This window comes from Tursiops truncatus, chromosome 11 (assembly GCF_011762595.2).
Source record: "Tursiops truncatus isolate mTurTru1 chromosome 11, mTurTru1.mat.Y, whole genome shotgun sequence".
Lineage (NCBI taxonomy): Eukaryota > Metazoa > Chordata > Mammalia > Artiodactyla > Delphinidae > Tursiops > Tursiops truncatus.
The window spans coordinates 57538285-57563475 of record NC_047044.1 but is presented as its reverse complement, the minus strand read 5'-3'; the positions used below and the strand labels follow the sequence as shown (position 1 = coordinate 57563475).

Genomic DNA, 25191 nt, shown 5'->3' with positions numbered 1-25191 from the left:
AAAAGGCAGCCCTCCCATAGACATTGAAAGCAAGGATTGAAAACACAGCCTGCTCACTATACAAGCTGAAGGGACGGATAGATCCAAACCCCGAGAGTGGATCAAAAATGCAAAGGCTGCTGAGCCTCACTGCCCTGTCTTATGTTACTTTAAAAAAGAAAAACAATCAAGCCTCCTAATAATGTACTTTATTCTCCTTGTCAGAAACCTAATTCTGTTGCCAGTCATATTCCTATAAACACATACTTTATACTTATACATCTAATCATTGTTCTATACTCCATCTGGTTATTTATAGAATTTTTAAACAAGTATGATTTAGCTTTGGTACAAATCAATTATTTTTTCTTCTGTGCTTTTTAATTGTATTCTCAAGCCTTCATATTTCTTTGTCTGCATTCTTCTTCCAAATAATTTTTCTCAACTCTTCTGGAAGCAGGAACCTCAATATGAGGGTATTCTGAATCTCCAACAGAATATAAAACTACTCTGGAGAGAAATGGTGTGTCAGGGGCTAGGCATCCTGGATTCTAATAATGGAAAAATTCTGAGAAGCTATTTGGCCTCTTGGGTATTCTGCTGGTCCTGGCCTCTTTCCCCCTTCCATCAAATCATGTTATTACCTTGGGTTCTTTTTCAGTGTATTTACAAGAAATTCATGTAGGTCTATTCCAGTGGAGTCCGTATATTCTTGACTGGAGTCTAGAACACCACAGTGAAATAAATTAAAAATAAATGAAACTGTCTTGCATGATCTCTAACCCCAAGCAGAAGCCCACAACCTGATCAGGAGACATGAGAACAGGAAAGGAGAATCAGACTTCAGGATTTTTAGCTTAAAAATCAGAATGACCTTGATTTGCCAGCCCCTCAAAATTCCCCATGACAGTGATATAAGGTGGAATCTGGGTCACAGTGTTACATTCGTATTACATTGAAAAGCCACCTTAAAAAAAAAAAAAAAAAAAAAAAGAAAAGCCACCTTGCCATCAATAAGTATTTATTGAATGTCCAGACACAAACAAAGGTTTTATTCTAGTTAAGGAAAATAAATTCTAGGTACGGACAAACAGGGCTGAATTTTCCAGAATCTCAGCATCATATAAAGAATCATATAAAGAATCAACAATCAAATGTTGATTATTTATATGATTATTTATATTTATTTATAAAATTTTAATCCTAAGATTGCCTTTTTCCTCTTAATTATCATTAAAATTTTTTAGGGGGGGCTTCCCTGGTGGCGCAGTGGTTGAGAGTCCGCCTGCCGATGCAGGGGACACGGGTTCGTGCCCCGGTCCGGGAAGATCCCACATGCCGCGGAGCGGCCGGGCTCGTGAGCCATGGCCGCTGGGCCTGCACGTCCGGAGCCTGTGCTCCGCAACGGGAGAGGCCACAACACTGAGAGGCCCGTGTACCGCAAAAAAGAAAACAAAAAAAAATTTGAGGGGGGGCCGTACCGCACGGCTTGTGGGATCCTAGTTCCCCGACCAGGGATCAAACCTGGGTCCCCAGAAGTGAAAGCGTTGAGCCCTAACCACTGGATCGCCAGGGAATTCCCTTAATTATCATTTTTATGGACCATGTCTTTTGGCTACCAGCCCAAGAATTTAAATCCAAAGAGGGCTTAATAATTACATGCAAATTTACATTATTAAAAAAAAATCACTCCAAGCATCCCCAAACCAAAATATAAATATTATCTAGAGAATCTGCTACCAGTGATGATCCATCACTATTTATTCCAGAGCAAAAATAAAATCAGAATTGACTACAATGTCCTCCCCTGTGGGTAGCCCAGTGTTAATGGAATAGCTGTCAGCCCTTAAGGCAGGGCTGGATAAAGCAGCAAAGAAAGTAACTTAGTTAGGCACCTCCCCAAACAACGATGAAGTCAGCAGGACACTAGGAACTGTTGGGCCGATAAGGTCAGTGGGAAGATGGAAGGAAAAGGCACTGCAGAGCCAGGCCCCAGGAGAGATGAGAAAGGGGGAAAGTCTTCACCTCTAGACAGCATCTTCCTTGGGACCTTTTCTTTGTTTTTGTCCTTGTCTTCCTTTTCAGAGACATCCTTTGTGGACTTTTCTTCCTCCTTGTCAGAGGGGCAGCTGATGTGCAACTGAATTATATCCTTGGACAAGGGGAAAGAGAAATATAATCAAAGGGGAAAACAACTCTCCTGCAGCCCTTTGAAATCTCAAAGAAGGCAAATCTTAGGGTGGCAGCATTCTCTTACGAAAGAGAATATTTTGTTAATTAAATTGTTTTAGCTTTTGTTCTACCAAAAGGGTAGAGGCTAAGCTTTTTCTGTCAACAATCACAGCCTACTGTATGGAAAGCTCAAGTTATGCTTGCTGTTCCTGCCATAAGAATTGGAATGGAAATGGTTCTAACCACCAGAGGGAAAGGTGTGGGTCTGCATCATCCTGGGTGGTCCAGGTGTGAAGACCTATACTTCATGCTCTCACCCATGCCCTTATTTTACTGCAGCAGCCTGTTTTGAAGCTCCTCTACCCTGATTTCCAAGCCTAATGTTGATGCCGTGGATGCTACACCAGTTTAGCAAACAACTGCCAAACTCAAAGCTACACTTACTCTTATAAAGGACCTACCTGGGTTTCTAGTGGCCCGTCAGCAAACGGGGCAGAAGACTCCTCACACACTGCAAGGCTGCGCACCAACTTCAGCTTGGAATTAGACTGAAAAAAATAAATACACATACATATTCCCTTGGTGGACACTGGGAAAGCTTTTGGCTGAATAAAGGGCATTCTCTTTTGCTCTGTTAGTTGCTTCTTCCATAAATAGGGTTTTTTTTTTCCCCCCTTCAAACAGGTCCTACTCATTCATTCCTGATTCACTTGAAAGATAATTCTCTTGCTCACAACAGTAGATATATAAAAACAAAACAACTACTTTGGACAGATGATAGGAAAACCACTTTGCTTAGCTCTCCTCTCTCTCTAGCTCAGTGCTCCAATATCACACTCAGAAGTTTACTGAGAATACACAGCAGCAGAGCTTAGTAGAAAGACTGGATTTAAGAACCAGAAGTCCTAGCTTCAACTCCTGGTTTGAGGTATGAGATATTGAGCAAATTACTTGACCTCTCTGGGTCTCTTTTTGGTCCTCAATAAAAGCGGGATAAAAATGCTTAAGGGGTTGGTGTGAGAATTAGATTATATAAGGCATGTAAACATATGTATCATAAATAGTGCCTAGTATAAAGTAGACGATAAATGCTAAGTGACTCTAAACCTGAGGTGGCAAGGGTATGGAAAGAAGTGTCTAAGAAAAAAGTAGAAAGAAAGAAAACTTTCTAACATTTGGGATTCAATGTGACAACTAATCCACTTGGTTTACTTATGCTGGCTGGAGAATCCCCAAAAGATCTGAATTCCACTTTATAAGTCACTGCTCTCCTAGGTATCTCCAAAGTCAAAAATTATAGTGACTCATTAGAAATCTACCTATAAACATTTATTGAGAGTTCTTACAATAAAATCAAAGTTTACAGTAAATACAAAAGCACAAAACATGGTATGTGTGGTCCAGGTAGCACAGTATAGTGAAAAGAACTTGCAAGTCTGAAGAACTGACTTCAAGCCTAGTTTTGCCGCTTTCTAATAAATGTCCTCTGTCAAACTCACTCAAACTCTATAAGCTCAAGCTTCCTCCTCTGTAAAATGGAAATAATAACGATAATAACTGTCTTACTTATTTCTAAGGTTTGGGGGGAAGTGAAGTAGCAGAGAACACCCTCTGTTTTTTTTCTTTTTGGCCGTGCCCCGCAGCATGCGGGATCCTAGTTCTCTGACCAGGAATCGAACCTGCACCCCCTGCGTTGAGTGGAGTCTTAACCACTGGACCGTCATGGAAATCCTGAACACCCTCTGTTTTAAACTTTACTGTCAAGCCCATCACTGTGGATTAGGCCATGTAAGGCAAGCCACAGAGCCAATTTATCATACATCATAGTCTTCTTCAAACCCAAGCCACATACTGGCTGGGACACTCCCAAATTCTGCCATTATTTTTCAAGGGGAAAGGGGTGGACACCCTTAATTATTACTTCGATGTACAATTCTTCCCAATGTAAGAAAAGTTTAATATTTTACTGTTCCCTAATTAAAATTAAAAAGCTATCACACACTAACACCTATAGTCCTACCTGATAACACTGCTTAAAATAATCTGTGATGTACTAATTTTATCATACAATGATTAAAAACAAAATCTTCCTCTTTGCCCCAACCTAAAACGTGAATCAAAACAAAACAAAACGAAACAAAACAAAGCCTGTATTTTTAGGATGTCCAAAAATGTTGAATCATTTTACTAATGGTAGAGGATTTATCTTAAAGAAAATTCACATGGTGAAAAACCCCAAAACTGCTGGGAGGCAAAATAAGAGAGCCAGAGATGAGCAGAGAAACTGGCATTACAGCAGAACCAGTACCAGTGTGCTCAGGCTTTGTTTGTGGGAGGCTCTGGCTGGGTATCCTTTCAGGTATCAGAAATAGACTGTGACTGAACTAAAGATAATGGAGAAAAATAAAGCCAGACATTCCAATAGGACATATGTATATGTGCGTGCGTGTTTGTGCGTGTGTGTATGCATGTTCACAATCAGGGTACAAGGGACAGGCAAACTTTGCCTATATATAATCCAAATAAACTAGTTATTAGTGATAAGTCCATTTGTGCAATGTTCTACTAATAACACTAGAAAAGAAGCTATAGAGGAAGGGCTCTCACCTTGGCTCTTTTCCTGGCATGACCGTGGTTGGATGTCCGCCTCTGTTAGAAGGGGATTAGAAAATATTAAAGGTGGGGGAAATAAACACTTAAGTTAAAAGCAATACAAGTTTACAGAGAAAAAGCACTAACTTTAAAACCATTATAATAGCCAAACTATGATGAGACCCAGTTGTTGTGGTTGTCCCCTATGCTACAACTCTAGCAGCTGTGACATGGAAGGGACCACAGGCCACCTACAGACAAACCACCACTCACCATGAAGATAAAGAATAGAAAGACATTGACTGGTTGGCCTATTTCACAGATTGATAAAAATTACTTTTGGATAAACCAGGGAATCCTCTCCTGATTAGGATGCTTCTGGAAATGTCACTACCATAGCACAACAGAGTGTTTTTTTCCCAAGCTTGCTAACAGGAGCCTATTTAGCCCATAGTGGGTGTGAAATATGGCTCCTAACCATCACTTAAAATAACACCTTTATAGGACAACACATTGAGAGTTCTAACTTGAGATACTCAAAAGACCTGTCCCTGTGGCTGCAGAAATGGAATGAAGGCTCTTATTGCCAACTGCCTACCTCCCTGAATATGAGAATTCTCCCAGTTCTAAGCTCCTGGTGCAGGCTCTTATAGCCTGTCTGGGTCATGGATATAAGATGGGACAGGATAAAAAGAAGGGAGCATGGAAGATGTGGATAAGACCTCCAGAGCAAAGGGAGGTAAGGAGAGCGAGTAAAGAGCAGGATAGAAGCTGAGGAAGATGAAGAATGAGGGCCTGAGGTGGGATGAGGGAAAGAATGACTAATTAATTGATAAGGTTTCGAATAGCTGAGAAGTCAAAATGAGGACTTTCGGGAAGAGGCTGGGTGACACTTAGGGCTTCTAAGATGTTTGGAATGGAACTCACTGCCACTGAGGTGTGGAAAAAACTGAGGCTGGTGGGTGGAGGAGGGGAAACAGATGGAGGCAGAGTACCAGCATGGTCCTGGGTAGGTGAGGATTTCTTTCCTTTGTCCTCTTCACTAGTTACCAAACAACACTGCTACAATGCAAAATGGAGAACCGGAAATGTGGATGGAAAAAGTGAGAAATGATGGTGAATCTGGTCAGTGGCAAGATCTGTTATAATAAAGGAAGAATCATAGTCCAGGAATATGAAGCAGTATTTGTCACTATTTTTTTCAAATAAGTTATAACATACATACGACACAAACATTCAAGAGTTATAATGAAGGTATGCAGAATAGTAAGTCTCCTTTCACATCTGTCCCCCAGCTACCTGGATCTCTCCTAAAGGATCAACTAGTACTGAATTTCTTGTAATCTTTTACAAGAGATCTTTTATGCATCTATAAGATTATTGTACATGTGTACACACACTTTTTTTTAAACCAAATAGACGGATATTGTACACACTGCCCTAAACCTTACTTTTAAACTTTTTTCAAGGATACCTCCATAGAAGAGACACTGTTTTTCTTAATGGCTACATGGTATTCCATCGTGTGGCCATACCATAACTTATTTTACCAGTCCCTTAAACTGCACCATTTAGGATGTTTCTGATCTTTGTTAGTATAAATAATGCTTCAATGACCATATCATTGAGTATATCTACAAATATGGTATAGTCCATTTAAAAATTTTATATTTAAAAATTTTATAAAGTATTGCTAAATTGCCCTTCAAAGAAGTTATACAAATTTATAACCCTACAAACAATGTATAAATCTGCTTATTTCTCAGAATGCATAATTTTCATTAAATAGTCGAACACATACTGAAAGCCTAATATGTATCAGGCACCATGCTAACTACTGGAGGATACAGAGATAAAAGACACAAACCTTGTCAAAAAGGAACTCATAATCCTGTTGGAGAAGACAGACAAATAGACAATTACAATACAGGACATTAAGTGCATTACAGAGGTACTCATGGAGTGCTAGAGGAGCACAAGTGTCTAACTCAAACCTAGGAATTCACAAATTCACATGTTCACAAACATTGAGTGCCTGCAAGGAACTGTGTTGGGCCCTGGAGGTACAAATGATGAGCCTAAACTGACCTGGAGGAGGCCAGGGAAAGAATACCACGGAGGGCATTCTAGGCAGAGAAAACATGTGTAAAAGCATGCTTTCTCCAAACTTTTCAGGGGCCAGCGAATCAGTTAATGCTGGAGCATAGGATTCCAGAGGTGGATGGATGGCAGGCAAGGGCTAGGTCACAATATGCCATGCTGACAAATCTGGGACTTAGCCTAGGGCAAGGAGACACACAGAAACTCTGGAGAGAATTAACACAATCAGATCTTTATTTCACAGCCATCTTTCTAAAGCAGTATGGTAGCTGAATCAGAGGGGATTACAAGTATAAAGGCAGAAAGCCCGGCTAGGTTATTTAAAGGACCCACCTAAGTTCAGTATGTGTTAAGTCAGGACTTGCCCATTCTAAACTGAATCTCAGAACCTGCCCTTTATAGCACTGTTTCCATGCCAAAGATGTTCTGAGTTCCAATTGCTGATTCCAAGAATATGTCTCACACAGTACGAGTAATGAAAGTCCCCTTTCCTCAAACTTTCCAGCTCCAATTCGTAAAAGGCACTCTCTTGACAGAGTCAGTAAGATTCTTGTGGAGACTTACCAGGCGTGAGCTGGGGGGAAGGTAAGAGAAAGAGCAGAATTTTTAGTGCTGTTGAAGGGGAACACTAGTAGAGGGGAGAGGGCTTCTGTAGGGTGGCCAAGACTTTGTAAAAGGAGCAGGAGTTCCAGTAGATGGCAGCAGCAACTCCACCTGCTCCAGCAGCAACAAAAGGAGTCTGAGGGGAGGCAGGTTCCCCACCCAGCCTCCCACACAATCTATCTGTATATCCAGGTGAAGACATTCTTAAACCAAGTGAGTAACCATAAGGCATATAAAACCTATAGTCACCCTTTCTTTTCTACCTATCTTCAAGAAGAACACACAACAGGAGTTCAGAACACCACTTAAAATTGTCTCCTGAGAATAGAGTAACTTAGACCAAAAAGTTCATTTAATTATTATCTTCCATGTAACATGACAGCACATAATTAAACATTCAACACTTATTTGTCCTGAGGATTTAAAATTCATTATTGGGATCAGTGGAAGCTAGAAGTATAGCTGGAACAGTGGCAGACTGTCTCCATAAACTCTGGAAGGATGGGCTGGGAATGACAATTCACATGCAAAAGATAATGGAAAGAAAAGCAGCCATGACAGAGATCTGGCAAATTGTAAGTGGAAATATAGTAGAAAAGCAGGCAGCTAGAGAACAAAATACTTCAGAGAGTTATCTGATTTTAATTCATCCCTTTATGTTGTTGCTGTCTTAATCTTTACGTAAGACAAGGCCTAGGTGAATTGGGTTGTCAAGAGAAATCCTGCTTCAAGTTTCTAGACCCTCCAAAATGTCATTGCTACTGCTCTTTAAACTAACTTACTACAATTAACAGTCTATCTCCTAAGCATATAATAAAGACCAGTCTCACCCCTGGGCAAGAAGGAAAGAATTTATATAATTTGGGCTTGGGTAACAGAGGAAACTAGTAGTGACCACAGGGAAGAGAACTGGAACAGGTAAGCTAGAGGAGGCCCAGAGTCTGGCTGGGTACCAAAGAGGAGCCCTGGAAAAAGCTCGGCTGGCCATCTACTGCCATCATATCTGCATTGTAGTATGAATTCGGATGGAAAACAATAGGCAACCAAAGAATAAAATTCCTCTCACTCACATTTACCAAGTGGCAAGTTCAGAGACTATTTCTGCCCAGAAAATGCTGACTGCTTTAACACAACCAGGATATGAATTTAAAACTGTGTGTAAAGCCAGGCAGCTCAGTTTTAAGAGTTTATTGTAGGGACTTCCCAGGTGGCGCAACGGTTAAGAATCTGCCTGCCAATGCAGCGAACAAGGGTTCGAGCCCTGGTCCAGGAAGATCCCACAGGCCGTGGGAGCAACTAAGCCCATGTGCCACCACTACTGAAGCCTGCGCGCCTAGAGCCCATGCTCCGCAAGAGAAGCCACCGCAATGAGAAGTCCGCACACCGCAACGAAGAGTAGCCTCTGCTCTCTGCAACTAGAGGATGCCCATGCGCAGCAATGAAGACCCAACGCAGCCAAAAATAAAAAAAAAATTTTTAATTAAAAATATGGTTTATTGTATAAGCCATATTATGACTTGTCAAATATGTGTTTGTATATAGTTTGTTTTTTGATAGTTAAAAAATATCAAAATGTAGCAAGAACCAGTGTTATTCAGGTCCTAACAGATTAGGGATTTCATTCTGTTTTCTTTAGACTTCATTGTGGACTCTGACAAAAAGGGAAGGAGATATTTCTTGAGAGCTGAAGTTGGGTTTTTAGGGAGAATCAAATGTTTGTGTAAGTGACTGGCTTCCTATAGATTTCCAAAGCCACCTCTAATGACGTTTCTATTTTGCTATAAAGAGTGCGCATATGATGCACTTCTAATCCTTACCTGTGTCTCCTGACGCAAACTGGTATCTTCACTCTCTTTCTCAATTTCTTCCTTGCTTGGAGTCTTAGATATAAACTTGTTTTTGTTTACAGATTCTTCCACCAGTTTTTTTTTCCGATTCTTTCATTATTTCCAGAGTCTCTTGAGTAGTGTTACTGTTAGACATCTTCTTCAATAGAATACAGCAGCCTCTATGGACTCCTAAAGAAACATGAAATGCATTAAACAGGAGCTGTGTATCTAAACTTAACACACCTGTAAGACTTGTATTTCATACAGAAGCCTGAAATAGCCTTCCTGTAACCCAGTATAGGGTCCTTTGATAAATGTTACCCCTAGATTAATTTCATTTCTTTAAAGAAAAAAAAAAAAGCTTTACTGAGGTAAAATTGACAGAAACTGCATATATTTAAAATGCACTAGGAATTCTCCAGCAGTCCAGTGGTTAGGACTCCCTTGGCGCTTTCATTGCCAAGGGCCCAGGTTCAATTCCTGGTCAGGGAACTAAGATCCTGTAAGCCACGTGGCGCGGCCAAAAAAATATATATATATACAATTTGATGAATTATGAAACACACATACACCTGTGAAACATCATCACAATCAAGATCGTGAGCACATTCATGACCTCCAAAAGTTTCCTCCTGCTCCTTTAAAAGCCCTTCCTCCCCTTTGCCACCACCCCCAGCCAACCACTGTCGCTACAGATTAGTCTCCATTTTCTAGAATTTTACATCATACAGTATATGGATTCTTTTACTCAGCATAATTATCTTGAGATTCACCAGGATTCAGTTCTAAAGCAATGTAGTTTAAGTCCCCTTGGCACTTTATTTGCCCTCCCTTGTTCCCTACAGAAATCTGCTCACATCTTCAGCTTGAGCACTCCACAGAGTTATCTCACTAGACTCTCTCCAGAAAGAAGATATAAAGCTCTATTCAGTACCAGAGAGGATCACTCTCCTTTCCCAAGGAGAACTTCCACAGCTGCCACAAACCACAACACTGTTACCAACTTCAAGTATCTCCTCCATCAAAAAGCAGCAAAATCAGACAATGCTTATAGAATCTTAAATTCTTTCCTTTATCTTAAGCAAGCTGAAAAGGCAAGAAGAGAGTTTTGTAGTCATCTGTCCTTCGGAAAGACTGGGTCTCTCCCTGGAGGAAGAGAGAATCTTTGCTTTGCTATTCACTATTTGGGTTCAGTCACTTTACTGCCTCCCAAAGATGCAGAGATTTGTAGTGCAGGGGTGGTAGCTCTTTATCACTTGTTATCTCTACCTGGGAAATCCTGTAGTGAGGTCAATACAGTAATCCAAGCACCCACTCAGTAACAGAAATTGATGCTCTATACAGAGATTCATGTCCTCAACAACTGTTGAAGTCAAAAATGCTTAGCTCCAACAATGGTTTATAATAGAGGTTTCTCTTTCATGGATTACTGACTGTACTTGAATCCTAAATATTTCTTTCCTTTCTTTAAAAAGATAAGACTGGAAACCTTCCCATATGTCCTGTCTATTCCATGTGACTCTAGAAACCAAGCTAAACAAACAGCAATGCTTCAAGAAAATTGTCATGCCAGACATTTTTTCCTCCTTTCAATCAGTTTCAAGGATAAGACCCAGACGGCTCTTAAGAAGCATGCGTAATCTCATCCTGGCATAAGTTAGTCTGCAAAGATTATTGCTTTGTTCACCTTTTGGTGGCTACTGAGAAGCTGCCTGGAGACTTAAGTTTAAAAGGCTAGAGTCATTCATACAATCATAGTCATACAGCTGAATTTAAATTCTTTTTATTGATTGATTGATTGATTGGCTGTGTTGGGTCTCCATTGCTGCGCACAGGGTTTCTCTAGTTGCAGCAAGCGGGGATTACTCTTCATTGCAGTGCACGGGCTTCTCATTGCAGTGGCTTCTCTTGTTGTGGAGCACGGGCTCTAGACGCACAGGCTTCAGCAGCTGCAGCATGCAGGCTCAGTAGTTGTGGCATGAGGGCCCTAGAGCATGCGGGCTTCAGTGGTTGCAGCACATGGTCTCAGTAGTTGCAGGAGGTGGGCCCTAGGGCATGCGGGCTTCAGTAGTTGTGGCATGCAGGCTCAGTAGTTGTGGCGCACGGGCTCTAGAGCACAGGCTCAGTAGTTGTGGCACACGGGCATAGTTGCTCCACGGCATGTGGGATCTTCCTGGACCCCACGGTTCGAACCCGTGTCCCCTGCATTGGCAGGCGGATTCTTAACCACTGCGCCACCAGGGAGGTCCCTATTTCTTATCTTTAAATTCAGCTGTATGTGACTTCCCTGGTGGCGCAGTGGTTAAGAATCCGCCTGCCAATGCAGGGGACACGGGTTCGAACCGTGGGGTCCAGGAAGATCCCACATGCCGTGGAGCAACTATGCCCGTGTGCCACAACTACTGAGCCTGTGCTCTAGAGCCCGTGCGCCACAACTACTGAGCCTGCATGCCACAACTACTGAAGCCCGTGCACCTAGAGCCCGTGCACCACAACGAAGAGTAGCCCTGCTCACTGCAACTAGAGAAAGCCCGCACACAGCAATGAAGACCCAACGCAGCCAAAAATAAATAAGTAAACAAACAAACAAATAAATAATAAAATAAAGATGAGAAATACTGGAAGAAACTGACTACAATAGAAAATGGCTGATATTTTATTTTTTAATTAATTGATTCAGGACCTGGAGGCTTCTATAAAAAAAGTTACAACCTACAGAGCTTACGTTTTTTATTTTTATTATTTTTTAATTTATTTTTGGCTGCGTCGGGTCTTCGTTGCTGCACGTGGGCTTTCTCTAGTTGTGGTGAGCAGGGGCTACTCTTCGTTGCGGTGCACGGGCTTCTCATTCCAGTGGCTTCTCTTGTTATGGAGCACGGGCTCTAGGCGTGTGGACTACAGTGGTTGCAGCATGCGGGCTCAGCAGTTGTGGTACGCGGGTCCTAGAGTGCGCGGGCTTCAGTAGTTGCTGCACATGGGCTCAGTTGTGGCGTGCGGGCTCAGAAGTTGTGGCTTGCGGGCCCTAGAGTGCAGGCTCGCAGTTGTGGCGCATGGGCTTAGCTGCTCTGCAGCATGGGGGATCTTCCCGGACCAGGGGTTGAACCTGTGTCCCCTGCACTGGCAGGCGGGTTCTTAACCACTGCGCCACCAGGGAAGTCCCTACAGAGCTACAGATCATTGGCTGTATGTGGGAACTGCATATACACATATATGTTTTTTTCCCCCATGGGTAAATCAAGGCTCCATTCTCTTCAGTTTGAAATACAGTAAAACTCAGCACATGCCTTCTCTATTATCTCTTAGCTGGGAAATATCAATAAAGATCAGAATTGGAAGGGTTCTTAGATACAGCCTCATGCAATCTTCCCCATCCTCCCCAAAGAAGAGTCCCTTTGTGTAAGTTCCTGAGAGGAACTTTCTTTCTCCTAGAAAACTCCTGGGACAGGATCAACTCACTATTTCATAAACAGTCTTAACTGTTATATAGTTTCTCCCTATAAAAAGCTATGAACTGTTTCAATCTTGATCCTAAATCTGCCTTAGAGTCAAACAAGATTAAGTTTACTTCTTTTACCACATGACAGATCTTCAATATTTCTCTTTTTCAGGCTTAAATAACTTTAAAAAGATTACTCTGTCAGAAAGAAAAGGTGAGAGGTGGGGAATGAGGGAACTGGATGAAGGTGGTCAAAAGGTACAAACTTCTGGTTATAAGATAAATAAGTACTGGAGAGGTAATGTACAACCTGATGACTATAGTTAACTGTATGGTATATTTAAAAGTTAATAAGGGAGTACATCCTAAAAGTTCTCATAAGAAAATAAAATTTTTTTGGCCTGAAATTTAATTGAATTTTTAAAATTCATACAACATAAAGTTAACCATTTTAAAGTGAACAATTCAGTGCATTTAGTACATTCAGTGTTGTGTAACCATCACCTCTATGTAGTCCCAGTACATTTTCATCACCCCAGAAGGAAACCTACGAGGAAACCGATACTAACTAAACTTATTGTGGTAATCATTTCATAGTACATGTATGTTAAGTCATTAAGCAGTACACCTTAAACTTATACAGAGCTATATATCAATTATATTTCAATAAAACTGGAAAAAAAAGGTGGTGATAGGGACAAATATAAAGCAGCTGGTTGTTTCTTTTTCCAGGATGGGCCTCAATTACCAAATAGGTATATTTGTCAATCAGAATGATAACTTTGCAGCTCCTCTTTACATATAAGGCAGAAAAGGCTCAACCATCTGGACACCTGGACTAACTTCACTGTGTCCAAGCACTGTTACTCAGTCAAAGCACTAATGAAAAAACCCAACTAAACCAAAAAACGGTCTTTCATAATAGCCACCTGTGGAATATGGTCACGCATTCCAACTTAAGTTGTAGGGAGCCACATGGTTTCCTTTGTTCACTGGGAAACAGGAAAACTTGAACTTTAGATTGTTTAAGACGTCCATAAAACAGTTATTAATGCAAACACTTTAAACAATTTTGACAGTCATTTCCACTGAGACTACTGGCCTCTTATAGAGGTGTGTAAAACAAAGCAATTCCTTTTTTAAAAATTAATTAATTAATTAATTTTTTGGCTGTGTTGGGTCTTCGTTGCTCTGCACGGGCTTTATCTAGTTGTGGTGAGTGGGGGCTACTCTTTGTTGTGGTGCACAGGCGTCTCATTGTGGTGGCTTCTCTTGTTGCGGAGCACGGGCTCTAGATGCGTGGGCTTCAGTAGTTGTGGCACACGGGCTCAGTAGTTGTGGCTCGTGGCCTCTAGAGTGCAGGCTCAGTAGTTGTGGCACATGGGCTTAGTTGCTCTGCAGCATGTAGGAGCTTCCCAGACTAGGGATCGAACCCGTGTCCCCTGCACTGGCAGATTCTTAACCACTGCACCACCAGGGAAGTCCCCAAAGTAACTTGTACTCTGAGGAAAAAGGAAGCAGCAGAGAAAGGGTACGGTAGACACTATACTGGCTACCTATCCAAATCTCCCCTTTCTCCCACACTCAATCTAGCCCAGATTTCCTTTTGGTGTTTGCCTTCCTCTGAGGACACATGATCAGGGAAGGTAATCCTATCCCTAAGCCCTAGGAAGTGGATCTTTCTTCTTTTTTTAATTTTATTTGGTTGTGTTGGGTCTTAGTTGTGACACGTGGGATCTTCGTTGCGGCATGTGGAATCTTTTGTTGCGCTGGCGGGCTCTTCGTTGTGGCACACAGGCTTCTCTCTAGTTGTGGCGCTCAGGCTCTAGAGCACGCGGGCTCAGTAGTTGCAGTGAGCAGGCTCTCCAGTTGTGGCGTGCCAGGTCCAAAGTGCACAGGCTCAGTAGTTGCAGCATGTGGGCTCTCCAGTTGTGGCACGTGGGCTCCAGAGCATGCGGGCTCAGTAGTTGTGGCATGCAGGCTCTCTAGTTGTGGCGTGCAGGCTCCAGAGCACACGGCCTCAGTAGTTGCGGCACACGGGCTTAGTTGCCCTGTGGCATGTGGGATCTTAGTTCCCCAACCAGGGATCGAACCTGCGTTCCCTGCATTGGAAGACGGATTCTTAACCACTGGACCACAGGGAAGTCCCTAGGAGGTGGATCTTAATTAGCTAGACTATTCGTGGTAATTCTGTTTCCTTTTTGTGTCTGGGTTAGGAAGGGACAAGTGACTCAACCATCACCAGTGAGACATGAGAGGATTTTGCTAGGTGGGTGGCTTTAAAGAAAGACTTCTCACTGTATTAAAAAAAGAAAAAAAAGCCACTAGAAAAATGGTTATCTTCTGCTGAAGGTTTGTCTTTTGTGCAGATGATGCCTGGACTGCAACAACCTGCCAACACATGGAGAAGGGTGGATCAGAGAGAGTAAGATAGTAATGAGGGGTCAGAGTTTTAACTCTAGAGTTAAGATCCATCAGAAGATACACCAAGCTCAAAACTGTATTTCTTGAGCTGAGGGTCTCTTTTGTTCTCCAAAATAACCTTTAACTACACTCATTTCCATAATCCTATACAGAAGGCTCTCCTTTCTCTTGGGGCATAAGGATTTCTGGAAACAATTTTTTCTGGGCCGAAACAAAAGCAAAAGTTGCAGCCAAGGGACAAGATAATTTATTAGCAGGAAAAAGAAAGAAAGAAAGAAAAAGCTTTAAAGAGGAAGAATAAAGCCAGTAGACAAGGGTTAAAAGGCAGAGAAGTAATTTCCACTGTGAATGGCTTATTCAATGGAGAAAGGAACTATTTCATATATAACTTGACTAGAACAAAGCAAGACATTAAGCTCCCAGGAGAGCCTAGGTGTGTGCTTCCCTGCAACCTATCTGTGTATGTTGTACATTTCACCCAGGCAAATAGCACAATTTTAAGGCAGAGTGTCTCCTGAGGACACTCAGTGGCTCAAGCTGCACAGAGGGGACTGTCAGAAGTCGAGGGCAAGGAGAGGGAGTGAGGAAATAGGATGATACAGAGGAGGATGATTGGGAGCCAAGATTTGGCAATTTTTTCAGGAAGAATACTGCATATTCCCCATAAATTTTTTGACTGCTGAGGTAAGTACCTTCCAGCGCACAGTGAGATTATATATCCTTCCATCAACTCTATAAACAACCTTCTAGGCATTGTGCCAAAAAGAATATATTATATAGGGGACACTCAGAGAAAGAAGGGCAGTTTCATTTTCTCCCTTTTAATCCATGGCCAAGTAGAGAGAATTAAGAAAGAACAAAATAGCTAGAGGCTAAAAATTCTGACATACCCTGTGGCAAAATCCCTGTAAACTTTCCAGTCCTTTTCTCATTCATATATCAAGAATAAATTACTCCCAGTTGATACTCATACTGAAAAAATATTTAGAATCTAGGGGTTCAGGAGAATGTATAAACAAATTGTGGTATATTCATATAATAGAATACTATTCAACAATTAAAAAAATGAACTTTTGGTGTTTGCTTTCCTCTGAGGACACATGATCAGGGAAGGTGACCCTATCCCTGAGCCCTAGAAGGTGGATCAATCATGGTAATTCTTTTTTGTGACTCATTTGAGAAGAAGCAAGTGATTCAATCATCACCCATGAGACATGAGGGGACTTTGCTGGGTGTATACTGACATACACAAAAACATGATGGATCTCAAAACTATATAGTAAGTAGAAGAAAGTGCATCTCCTTCCCCAAAAATACATACTATATAAGTCCATTTATATGAAATTCAAGAACAGGCAAAACTACCCTACAGTGGTTTAAATCAGAAAGGTTTGGGGGTAAAACACTGACTGGAAAGAGACATAAGGGATTCTTTAGGAGTGATGGAAATATTCCATCTTGTTAGAGGTAATGGTTACATGGGTGTATATAATTGTCAAAACTTATTAGCTGAATGCTTAAGATTTGTGCATTTTATTGTATGTTATTTAAACACAGAGAGCGAAAATAATGCCCTTAGTAGTCAAAACATTGGGGACAAAACATTCATAGGGTTAAAATGGTAGGTTAAAAACAAAACAAAACTGTCTAGATGCCCATGATGGCTAGCCTATTTATACACTCTTTGACACTGGAGTTAGGAGAAAAGGAAAAACCATTAATGTTTATTGAGTGCAATTATGAACTTGGTGCTTTATGCACTTCCACTCATACCGCCAAGAGTAGTTAAGGCATTTACCCAAGGTCTGCTGACCTTGGGCAAATTCCTTAACTACTGTCATACTAAATGACAGAATCAGACCCAAACTCTAGTGCTGATGCCAAAGTCTACATTCTTTCTATGACTTTGCTTATTGTTTCTATACTTTACTTTAACCCTAACAAAACTCTTTGTTAGGGCATTTCTAAGATGAAGAAGCCAAAGCTCAGAGGAATTAAATAACTTTCTCAAGTTACGAGGGGCAAAGGCAAGATTCCAGCCTGTGTCTGATCCCAAAGCCAAAGTTCTAGGTATCCCAAGGTAGACATTCAGGAGTGTTCTGGGATGTGAAGTAAGGTATGGGAGGAGTGCCTAGATGCAAGGCCTCTCTTCAGAGAGTGTCAGTGGGGGACATATTTGGGGGCTTGTAAACTCTCCCATCTTTCCCCTCAATCTGGGTCACCTCTCATGACTTAAAATTTTTTATAGTTTATAGAAAATATCTTATTTGATCTTCTCAAGGTATAAAATATCACCATTTTATTTATAAATGAAATATATTGTTCAGGGCCATACAGTCTGTATAAGAAGCCAGAATTCAAACCCAGGTCTTCTTGATTCCAAAATCCCATGTTCTTTTCACTACAGTGCCCAAACGATGAAAAACAAAAAGAGTATGATAACTGCATACCTGAAAAGGAAAACTGGTTCAACCGCCCTTGGGAGAAGGACAAGAAAGAAGGCCCTACTGAGTTATGAGAGATATGGGTCCAACACTCCCTTCTCTTCAGAGAGAGAAAGCAGAATGTGGGGGAATAGAGTATAAAGTACTTATGGAACATGTAAAGCTATAGTTATGTGACAGTCACCAAGTCCTTTAAGGATTTCAGAAGTCAAATGTCATAGGTTTCACTAGTACTAGGCCAATAAAAATAACAACAACAATAATAACAATTATGCCAATTTTCTAAAATCAGGGAAGCATGAGAAAATCATTCTGCTCTATAAATGCAAAAGGATTCACTGGTGTGTAAGGGAGGCCACAGGAGTTGGCTGATGTCCAGAGCAATTCCTTAGGCAAAGTAAACAGAGAAACAAGATTAAAATGTTCTGGACATGTACTCTCTTTGTTCAATATCTGTGATAGTTGTACTTGCCCTGAAATGAGAACTACAGGTGCTTTGATCGATGGACTGAAGTGTTGGTTGGGTTTCGCTTCAGTTTCTAACGGCTTCTCTACATTCTTGGCCCAAAATGCCCATTTTACTTCCTTGAGCGAAACGGAACAAATCATATTTCCTCCTCTTTCAGACAAAAAGCAGCAGTGCTCAAACAATGGAGCACCTCTGCTGCTTCTATTTTATTTAGCTTTATCATAGTAATGCCACTATGTAGAAAATATCACAGAATCTTAGGGATGGAAAAGACCTTGAAAGTTCACACTGTCCTTTCCCACGCCCTGGCAAAACTGCTCCTAACTAAACCCAGACAAGACATTCTGGGAAAGAAAAAAAAAAATCACAATTTATCTACTGTTCATGGCATTTCAAGATGCCTTCTATTGCTTAACTTAAACACCATGCAACTAAGTCTGTATTGCCCTACTGTGATGAACTTAGAGATGAATGTTACCACCTATTAGGTGGAAAGGACATCTAAGCCAACAATTTAGTATTAAAAGAATCTTTCAAAATCTAAAATTGAATGTGAGGGGCTTCCCTGGTGGCACAGTGGTTAAGAATCCGCCTGCCAGTGCAGGGGACACAGGTTCAAGCCCTGGTCCAGGAAGATCCCACATGCCGCAGAGCAAGTAAGCCCGTGCGCCACAGCTACTGAGCCTGTGCTCTAGAGCCCGCGAGCCACAACTACTGAGCCCATGTACCACAACTACTGAAGCCCACGCACCTAGAAACCATGCTCCGCAACAAGAGAAGCCACCACAATGAGAAGCCAGCGCACCAAAACAAAGAGTAGGCTCCGCTCTCAGCAACTAGAGAAAACTCATGTGCAGCAGTGGAGATCCAATGCAGCCAAAAATTAAATAAATATAAAAAATAAATAAAATAAAATAAAATTGAATGTGAGTTCGGCCAGAGAAATAAGATAAGAACAATTTAATTTCACATGAAGGAATTGGAAAAACTTTAAGAATCATTACTCCTTAAGCCTCTGCTGCAAAGGAGAGCCTGCTATTTATTCCCCAATAGCCAATCACCTCTTCCTCAATACAACTACTGATTTAAAAAATTTTATTTATTTATTTATTTTATTTATTTTTGGCTGCATTGGGTCTTAGTTGCAGCACGCTGGATCTTCATTGAAGCATGCGGTGCGTGGGCTTCTGTCTAGTTGCAACGTGTGGGTTTTCTCTAGTTGTGGTGTGCAGGCTCCAGAGCACGTGGGCTGTGTAGTTTGCGGCATGCAGGCTCTCTAGTTGAGACACGCGAGCTCAGTAGTTGTGGCACGTGGGCTTAGCTGCCCCGCGGCATGTGGGATCTTAGTTTCCTGACCAGGGATCGAACCTGTGTCCGTTGCATTGTAAGGTGGATTCTTTACCACTGGACCGCTAGGGAAGTGCCCAACTACTGATTTTCAGTTGGGCACATGGCTGCCTATAAAAATGCTTCACATATCCCAACCTCCATTATAGCTAAAAATGAGTGTGTGACTAGGTTCTAGTCCATGGGATGTAAGGAGAAAGAAGTATTGTTGTAGGTTGGATTATGTCCCCTCAAAATTCATATGTTGAAGCCCTAACACCACACAACCCCAACCCCCCACCCCCGCCCAATACCTCAGAATCTGACTGTATTTGGAGATAGGGCCTTTAAAGAGGTGATTAAATTAAAACAAGGCCTAATCTGGCTGGTATCCCTATAAGAAGAGGAAATTGAGACACACAAAGAGACACCAGAGGTGTGTAGGCACAGAGAAAAGACCACGTGAGGACACAGTAAAAAGGAGGCCATTTGAAAATCCAGAAGAGAGACTTCAGGAAAATCCAAATCTGCTGACATCTTGATCTTGAGACTTCTAGCCTCCAGAACTGTGAGAAAATAAATTTCTGTTGTTTACGCCATCCAGTTTGTGGTATTTTGTTACAGCGGCCCTAGGAAACTAATACAAGTAGTAAATACAACTTCTATGAAGTATCCTTAACGGAAGTGAATGGTCCTTCTTTACTCATCCCTAATTCTTTTTTTTTTTAACATCTTTATTGGAGTATAATTGCTTTACAATCGTGTGTTAGTTTCTGCTTTATAACAAAGTGAATCAGTTATACATACACATATGTTCCCATATCTCTTCCCTCTTGCGTCTCCCTCCCTCCCACCCTCCCTATCCCACCCCTCTAGGTGGTCACAAAGCACTGAGCTGATCTCCCTGTGCTATGCGGCTGCTTCCCACTAGCTATCTATTTTACGTTTTGTAGTGTATATATGCCCATGCCACTCTCTCACTTTGTCACAGCTTACCCTTCCCCATCCCCATATCCTCAAGTCCATTCTCTAGTAGGTCTGTGTCTTTATTCCCGTCTTGCCCCTAGGTTCTTCATGACCTTTTTTTCCCTTAGATTCTATATATATGTGTTAGCATACAGTATCTGTTTTTCTCTTTCTGACTTACTTCACTCTGTATGACAGACTCTAGGTCCATCCACCTCACTCCAAATAACTCAATTTCGTTTCTTTTTATGGCCGAGTAATATTCCATTGTATATATGTGCCACATCTTCTTTATCCATTCATCTGTTGATGGACACTTAGGTTGCTTCCATGTCCTGGCTATTATAAATAGAGCTGCAATGAACATTTTGGTACGTGACTCTTTTTGAATTATGGTTTTCTCAGGGTAATCCCAGTAGCGGGATTGCTGGGTCATATGGCAGTTCTATTTTTAGTTTTTTAAGGAACCTCCATACTGTTTTCCATAGTGGCTGTATCAATTTACATTCCTAACAACAGTGCAAGAGTGTTCCCTTTTCTCCACACCCTCTCCAGCATTTATTGTTTCTAGATTTTTGATGATATGGCCATTCTGACTGGTGTGAGATGATATCTCATTGCAGTTTTTTTTTGAGGTACGCGGGCCTCTCACTGTTGTGGCCTCTCCCGTTGCGAAGCACAGGCTCTGAACACACAGCGGCCATGGCTCACAGGCCTAGCCGCTCCGCGGCATGTGGGATCTTCCCGGACTGGGGCACGAACCCGTGTCCCCTGCATCGGCAGGCGGACTCTCAACCATTGTGCTACCAGGGAAGCCCCTCATTGTAGTTTTGATTTGCATTTCTCTAATGATTAGTGATGTTGAGCATCTTTTCATGTGTTTGTTGGCAATCTGTATACCTTCTTTGGAGAAATGTCTATTTAGGTCTTCTGCCCATTTTTGGATTGGTTTGTTTTTTTGATATTGAGCTGTATGAGCTGCTTGTAAGATTTGGAGCTTAATCCTTTATCAGCTACTTCATTTGCAAATATTTTCTCCCATTCTGAGGGTTGTCTTTTGGTCTTGTTTATGGTTTCCTTTGCTGTGCAAAAGCTTTTAAGTTTCATTAGGTTCCATTTGTTTATTTTTGTTTTTATTTCCATTTCTCTAGGAGGTGGGTCAAAAAGGATCTTGCTGTGATTTATGTCATAGAGTGCTCTGCCTATGTTTTCCTCTAAGAGTTTGATAGTGTCTGGCCTTACATTTAGGTCTTTAATCCATTTTGAGTTTATTTTTGTGTATGGTGTTAGGGAGTGTTCTAATTTCATACTTTTACATGTACCTGTCCAGTTTTCCCAGCACCACTTATTGAAGAGGCTGTCTTTTCTCCACTGTATATTCTTGCCTCCTTTATCAAAGATAAGGTGACCATATGTGCGTGGGTTTATCTCTGTCATCCCTAATTCTTGCTGGCCTGAATGTAGAAGTAAAGGCTGGCACTTCAGCAGCCATCTGAGACTGTGAGGTGATAGTAGGATTGAAAACCATAGACAGTGGGGCAACAGAAGAAACCTGAGTCCTTGACTAGACCAACCCTGGACTGCACTGGCTCCCTCTGGATTTCCTAAGTGTGACAGAAAAATACACTTCTGTCTTGTTTAAGATATTATTTAAGTTTTGCTGTAATATATATTCACAGCACGCACACACTCAAAATAATAATAATGATGAAAATAACAGTACACAATTAGTCAATTCCTATAAGCAAGGAATCCTGTAGCAACAACCTGGAGCTTATATGTACTTGGGAGGCAAGAGGTAAAATAAGGAAAATTTGGTACTTTTACAGAGGATATAAAAGCATCACCCTTGTGCTCCAATACTACCTCTGCTACAAGGAAAAGGCTGAGCATGATTAAAGGGTGAGTTAGGGGCGGCACCCATCAAAATAAAGAACATTCAATCTCTAGAGTATAAAGGGCAGTAAGTATGTTATAGTGGATAAGTTTATGGACTTTGTAGTTTGACATAATTTGGCTATAAGACTAATGTTTCTACAACTTATTAACCATGTAAGTAAGCCTCAGCCTCCTTATCTGTAAGATTAGACATGATATATATCTCATAGAGTCATTGGAAAATCACATAGCAAATGTAATGTGCCTACACACAGTATGCTCAAGTAAATGTTAGTTCCTCCTAATCCTATTTTACAGTAAGAAGGTAAAGAAAGATATTTGAGAGACCCCTCTTCCTGGCTGTTCAGTGGTACTGTTTTTCTCTTATGAGCACACATATTTCCACTTGGAATTGGCACCTTGTATACACCCATTTCCCAATCAGTATTGAACCCACATTATTCTGCATAGGTGAGATCCTTGCCTATTTTAATGAGAATTAGAATTCTTATCTTTTTTCTTGCTTGCAGTCTTTTACTGCCTATTTACCACTTACTGTACTTGGTTTCCTACTTTTCTTGATACTTTGGTATTTTAAGAATTGTTTTTAAAAAGTCGATTTAGGTAAATGCTTCTTTCAAAAGGAAGAGCTCCAATGTTTGATATAGCTGTAAGCATACACCTAAGGCAAGAGATGAATCAATGAAGAGTAGCTGGTTCCTTCAGACATGTTACTCATGATGTTTAAAGAACACACAACATTTGATGGCTCAGATCCTAAAGAGGCCTCACTTCTAGAAAGTTTATCATTGATCACTCTATTGTGTGTATAGGGCTAGACATTTTACAAGTAGATATCACCATTCTCTTCATAGAAGAGTAAACTGAAGACCAAAATGATCAAGGAGCAAATCGTGTTGACTCTAACTTCAAAATATAACCAAAATCTGGTGACTTCCTACATTTCCACTGCTACCACCCTGGTCCAAGCCACCATCTCTCTTGGCTGATAGCCTTCTAACTGGTCTCCTGATTCCAATCTTGCTCCCCTACAGTATTTTCTAAACATAGCAACCAGAGTAATTGTGTAAAAACAGTTTCAGATCATGTTATAGCTTTGCTCAAAACTCTCCAATGGATCCCCATCTCACTCAGAGCAAAACCTGAGTTCTTAAAATAACCTATAAGACCTTAAATAATCTGACCACTAATTTGCCCTCTGATCCCATCTCTTACTATTTCTCCAATATATGCAGTTTCAATCACATTGGCTCCTCCTTGTGCCCTAAACCCACTTTATAGTGATTGCTTTTACTGTTCCTTCCTTCTGCCTGGAATGGTCTTCTCCCAGATAACAGCATGGCTTGCTTACTCAGTCTTTTCAGATCTTTACTCAGATGCCATCTCAGGAAGCCTTTTTCTGGTCAAATAACTAAAATTACAAAACCCCAAACACTTCCTATGCTACTTTTCTAAGGCCTCCCCACAAAAAGTTAGCCAGACACCAAACAGACTTTTTGCTCCTCTTTGCTTAACAGGTAAATCTGAAGTTTGGTTTTATTCCTCTGAGACAGAAAGTGATGGTATAATGAGAAGTTCGCATCTCACTAATAGAGACTTGAATAGTTCAAAAGAGGGGAACAAACTCATGGATCTCTTGAAGCCTCTTTCAATCCTTCAAATCTGTAAATAGCCAAGCATGGAAACACTGGAGGAGAGGAGAACAAGACACAACATAATTTCTCAAGTATCCCTGACATAAAATGTAAGAAGAAAAACAATACTCTTGACTTCTTTCATTTACAAGATCTAGAAGGGGTATTTTCTTTGTATGAATGAATCACTCTCAGTCTCTAAAGCAATAAGGTACAGGAGCAGATACATGCCATGATCTGCTATGACAAGGAACTAACACTGAGTTAAGTGAAACCTCCCAGATGTATGTCAATAAATATGAACAAGCTAGAGAAGTGAAGATGGAGAATACAGAAGCTAATCCCAGCTGATCCTCTAACTCCAGACCCAATAGTGTGCAAATATAACATTTACAGGGACTACCATATCAGAGTGGAAGAGAAAAAAGGAAAAACAAGTAAGAAAAAAGCTGCCAATTTCTGACTCAGCTCTAAAGCTACCAAAATAAGCAAGGCAGCTTCAGATATCAAGACAAATCTCCTCTGGTCTAGAGGCCAGGGTTTGACTTAGACTTGGCATAAGCCCAACTGACTGCAGCAGCAACTCAATTCACAGACAGGTGATAGGTATTTCCCACCATATCTTTTCTCAATCAAATCAAAGTAAGAAGATATGTATTATTACATTGTTTATATTAAGCAGCAAAATTTGAAAAGTAAGAGAAAACCACCTTATACCATTCTTGAAACATTTTATTTCACAGCTTTATATGCAGTTATGGTATTAATGTCATATATCACTGAGTAAATGAATTCTGCAAGGTTAAATGATGATGTGTTTATGTTCTAACTGCTCATTGGCCCCCAGGTCAGCCAATCTGATCCAGGACTCCATGGCAACAGGCTCTATCACTAAGAGCTACAAGATGATATTCCCCTTGCCTCCTCCTCTTTTTTTATTTTTTTTAATGAAACACTTTCCACAGAAACTGCTGCAAATATTATCAAAGAATAGTCTGTACAGACAAGTAAGCAATGCTGCCATTCTGATATACTAAAAATGAGTAGTAGGGGGAAAGAGTGAATAGCAATGACAATGAATCTATGCAAATAACAAGGGATCCTCCAAACTCCAGAAATCTTCCCTTGGTTAATTTCAAAGGAGAAATTCAGGAATCCTTGCACCATGAAAAACCATCACTAGGATAAATTGTGGGATTAGTATAAGTAAAGTGCTGCCCTGCTGAAATCCCAATATTGAAGCTGCCCATGCTACAGTATATGGAAAAAGCTAAACATTTTAAGACTGCTACCCTTTGTAAGTTTCCCATAACTTTCT

General features: G+C 41.0%; 1 protein-coding gene across 1 annotated transcript in view; it reads right to left on the bottom strand.

The window, feature by feature from the left end:
• The window catches only part of R3HDM2 (R3H domain containing 2), a 148630-nt gene that overhangs the window by 35478 nt on the left and 87961 nt on the right, over window positions 1-25191 (bottom strand). The window contains 7 exon segments of the mRNA XM_019952485.3: window positions 624-702; window positions 2005-2131; window positions 2613-2699; window positions 4759-4800; window positions 6611-6634; window positions 9264-9374; window positions 9376-9464. Of these exon segments, the coding sequence (XP_019808044.1) occupies window positions 624-702; window positions 2005-2131; window positions 2613-2699; window positions 4759-4800; window positions 6611-6634; window positions 9264-9374; window positions 9376-9429 (524 nt within the window). The 5' untranslated portion in view covers window positions 9430-9464.